Source organism: Rhodamnia argentea, chromosome 2 (assembly GCF_020921035.1).
Source record: "Rhodamnia argentea isolate NSW1041297 chromosome 2, ASM2092103v1, whole genome shotgun sequence".
NCBI classification, from domain to species: domain Eukaryota; kingdom Viridiplantae; phylum Streptophyta; class Magnoliopsida; order Myrtales; family Myrtaceae; genus Rhodamnia; species Rhodamnia argentea.
In genome coordinates this window covers 16,709,312-16,712,558 of record NC_063151.1, presented here as the reverse complement: position 1 = coordinate 16,712,558, position 3,247 = coordinate 16,709,312, and the positions used below count along the sequence as shown (strand labels likewise).

At 42.6% G+C, this 3,247-nt stretch overlaps 1 protein-coding gene across 1 annotated transcript; it reads left to right on the top strand.

Moving 5' to 3' along the window:
* The first annotated feature begins 222 nt into the window (after positions 1–222).
* On the top strand, positions 223–1,471 carry LOC115728453 (F-box protein At5g07610-like). The gene has a single exon (XM_030658784.2). It carries the CDS (start codon positions 232–234, stop codon positions 1,405–1,407), a length of 1,176 nt encoding a protein of 391 aa, XP_030514644.1. The 5' UTR covers positions 223–231; the 3' UTR covers positions 1,408–1,471.
* Positions 1,472–3,247: the final 1,776 nt, after the last annotated feature.

Genomic DNA, 3,247 nt, shown 5'->3' with positions numbered 1-3,247 from the left:
CCCCAATCATGTATTTTTAGACTTGTACAAAAATACAGTTTAACTGTTAACGTGTGATCAAGATGTCGGAATATGTAAACATTAAATCACGTATTTATTTAATAATTTAAGCTTAAAAGCAGCCGTCGCTTACAGACCCGCTGTACCATGAGACTCAAACATGACCATTCTAATAATAGCGAAATTTTGATTTTTTTGGACTACTGCGAACTTCAATGACCTTTTCTGGAAATGAAGCTGCAGAGCAATTCGGCCGCGGAGATCATCGCGAGTAACGAGGATCTCGTCTCCGAGATTCTCCTGCTCGTGCCCGCCAAGTCCCTCGTCCGGTTCAAGTGCGTCTCGAAGCGGTGGCTCTCGATTATCTCCGGCACCCACTTCTCTCGCCGCCACGCTCGCCTCCACGCCAACTCCAAAGTCTCCGGCGTCTTCCTCCGCAGGACCCCCTCGGAACACCAATTCCTGCCGCTGGGCGCGGATTCCCTTTCTGGGTGTCCGTTCAAGTGCCTCGATTTCGTCCTCGACCCTGCGGGTCTGAAGATCTTGCAGTCTTGCAATGGCTTGCTCTTGTGCTGTAGCTTCCGCAAGATCGGGTGGCAACGTAATTACTACGTCTTTAATCCGACGACGAGGCAATACGTGATGCTTCCCCATTTGGGGGGTGCTTCCTCTTGTGTTACTACTGTTTATGGAGTAAGTTTGGCCCTTGATCCTTCGAAATCATCTCACTATGATGTTGTTTGCGTTAGGAGCACCGTCGAATCTGCGTACTTTTATCAAATTGAGATTTACTCGTCTCGAGACCGTGAGTGGAGGCTTTCTGGGTCTCCTTTTGTCGCTCCTTTTGATATGGTGTTCGACAATGGTGTCTTTTGGAATGGTGGGGTTCATTGGATTAGCCCAACAGGGGCTTCCCTGTGCTTTGATGTGAAGAAAGAGCAGTTTGGGACGATGCCAAGACTTCCCATTTCAGCGAATCGGGGGAGTAGGAGGTTCAGGTATTTTGGGGAGTCTCGTGGCCATATGCATTTTTTTGAGATATATGGGTCACGGACCGCTCAATTTAAGATTTTTGAGTTGGAAAAGGATTATTCTGGGTGGTTTGTTAAATATCATGTGGAACTTGATTCTATCGTGAGAGCTTTCCCAGAAATGGTACTCGATTACATGGATCCAGGCTATACGAATTATTATGCGTTTGTTATGCTTCATCTGGTCAGAGAAGGATACAATGAGGAGTCATTGCTGTTAGTTCATTTGCCAGGTAAAATCTTGACATATAATGTTGGTGACAAGACTTTCAGGAAGCTTTATGAGATACCAGCTGATCAATCTAAAGGGTATGGCTCATTACAATATGGGTGGCTTGATGCTTATGAATTTACCGAGACATTAGCTCCTGTTTGATGCGGATCGCTTTCCTGGTTGATATTTCTGATCTTGTAAATCTGCAAGTTTCTTTCAGCTTCCCGTGTTTAACGTAATGTAATATATGTGGCTCGAAGCCTGTTAGTGCCTCTGGCGATGATGGTTTTTTCTTCTCTCCTGTTGATGTCCATGATGTATGTAATGCAATGTTTTTAATTTGTGAGTATTGGACATGTCTACGATGACCCATTTGGAAGGATTTTCTATGTATATCATCTTCAATCTATTGATAAATCCTAATTCCTACTCTTTACTGCATATGATTAATTGTGTATATCAATGATATTTGAGAGTGGAGGTATATTCCGGTAGCTGAGGGCCAAGGTCAACCTGGAGTTGTCTCTATATTTGCTGCTATAACGATCTCACTCGGTCGTAACCTTTGCCATCTCTATTTCATTGCTTTTCCTTCTCACGGAGGGATAAGGGCGCATTTAAAATCCCAAATCCTTTCAACAAAAATCCCTTGCTTAGGGCTGCTGAAACAAATGAATGCACTAGGCTAATTTATTTGTGCCAAAGCTTCTAAATAAGATGATATCGTTATTTGTTCCTGTTTTCCCTTCTGGAGTTGATTTGTTTCCTCTGCTTTTTTGTACACAGAATGCTCTTCTTGAGTAGGTGTTTGAACTGTAAGATGACTGGCAGTGAAGTTTGGCATGTCCTGATCTTTGGGTGCATCTTGACTTCCTGAGTAATAATTATTTGATTACGATTGAGTGACGAAGCCAGGAAGGGGCAAAGAACTGCTGCAAATAATTTAAAATGTCCTGTTTTGGTGGTTAGAACAATAGTGCACAAAATCTGAGGGAATACGGTGTGGTTCTTTTGCAATATTTATAGTGAAAAGATGTGCGCGTAAGTGTTGCTTTTTTTTTTTTTTTGTCATTGCACTAACGTTTTACTATGTTGTGCTGCTAAATAGATAATGTTTGCATAGAAACAGAAGCTTGAGGTGTTTTTTCTCCATATCGTCTCAGACATTATGCTTTCCCACTTTTGAAGATATTAATGTTCTGGGTTCAATGGTTCCTCTTCTAAAACACTAGGCATGGGCTACCGTAGCTGAAGATCTTTTTCATTAAAATGGGTGAGCCCTAAACATCTTTTCTACTTACGGGTGCTTCACCTGTCTGCAATTGGCTTTTGAGTTTCCCTTTCTGTGAGTTGTGTAATACTTGTTTTGACATGAAACTTCTGAAGCCTATAGATGTCATCAGACAAACTTAATCTAGCTATGACGCCTAATGTGATGTCTCGAAATTTCGACGTCTATAAAATAAATGGATTCGATGGATTTTAACCACAAATGCTAGCCTGGTAAATAATATTGAATTTTTGAGGATTAAGGGACAATAATTGGACATTGATTTATTTGTTTTGGATGGCTATTGGATTATCCCGAGACGTCGGTAAGAGAAAATCGGGCTCGAGTAGTTGAGCCGTAAGATCGTAGCATTGAGACCCTTCGCACCCGAACCTAGTCCTGACCGAGCCCTAGTTATGAAAGTACCAATGTGCCCTCAATTGTTTGTGCCAAATAACTAACCTGCTTTTATTTATCAAATTACCAAAATACCCTTTGATATTATTCATAAAAGACAAAATTATTAATGGAGATTTGACCCGTGGGCCCCACCCTCATTAATGCCTTTCAACTCACATCCCATCTCTCACTTCTCGCTCTCTTTTCTCTCTCTCTCTCTCCCTCACCCCTACCCCACGGTCGACCCCCCCTCTCTCCCTTCTCTTTTCTTTTTCAGCAACCACCCCCACCACCACCTCACCGCCACCTCCTCCTCCTCTCGTCGCCGGCTGT

Coding starts and splice junctions, on each gene's coding strand:
- LOC115728453 (XM_030658784.2), top strand. CDS start 232: ATGAAGCTGCAGAGCAATTCGGCCGCGGAGATCATCGCGAGTAACGAG.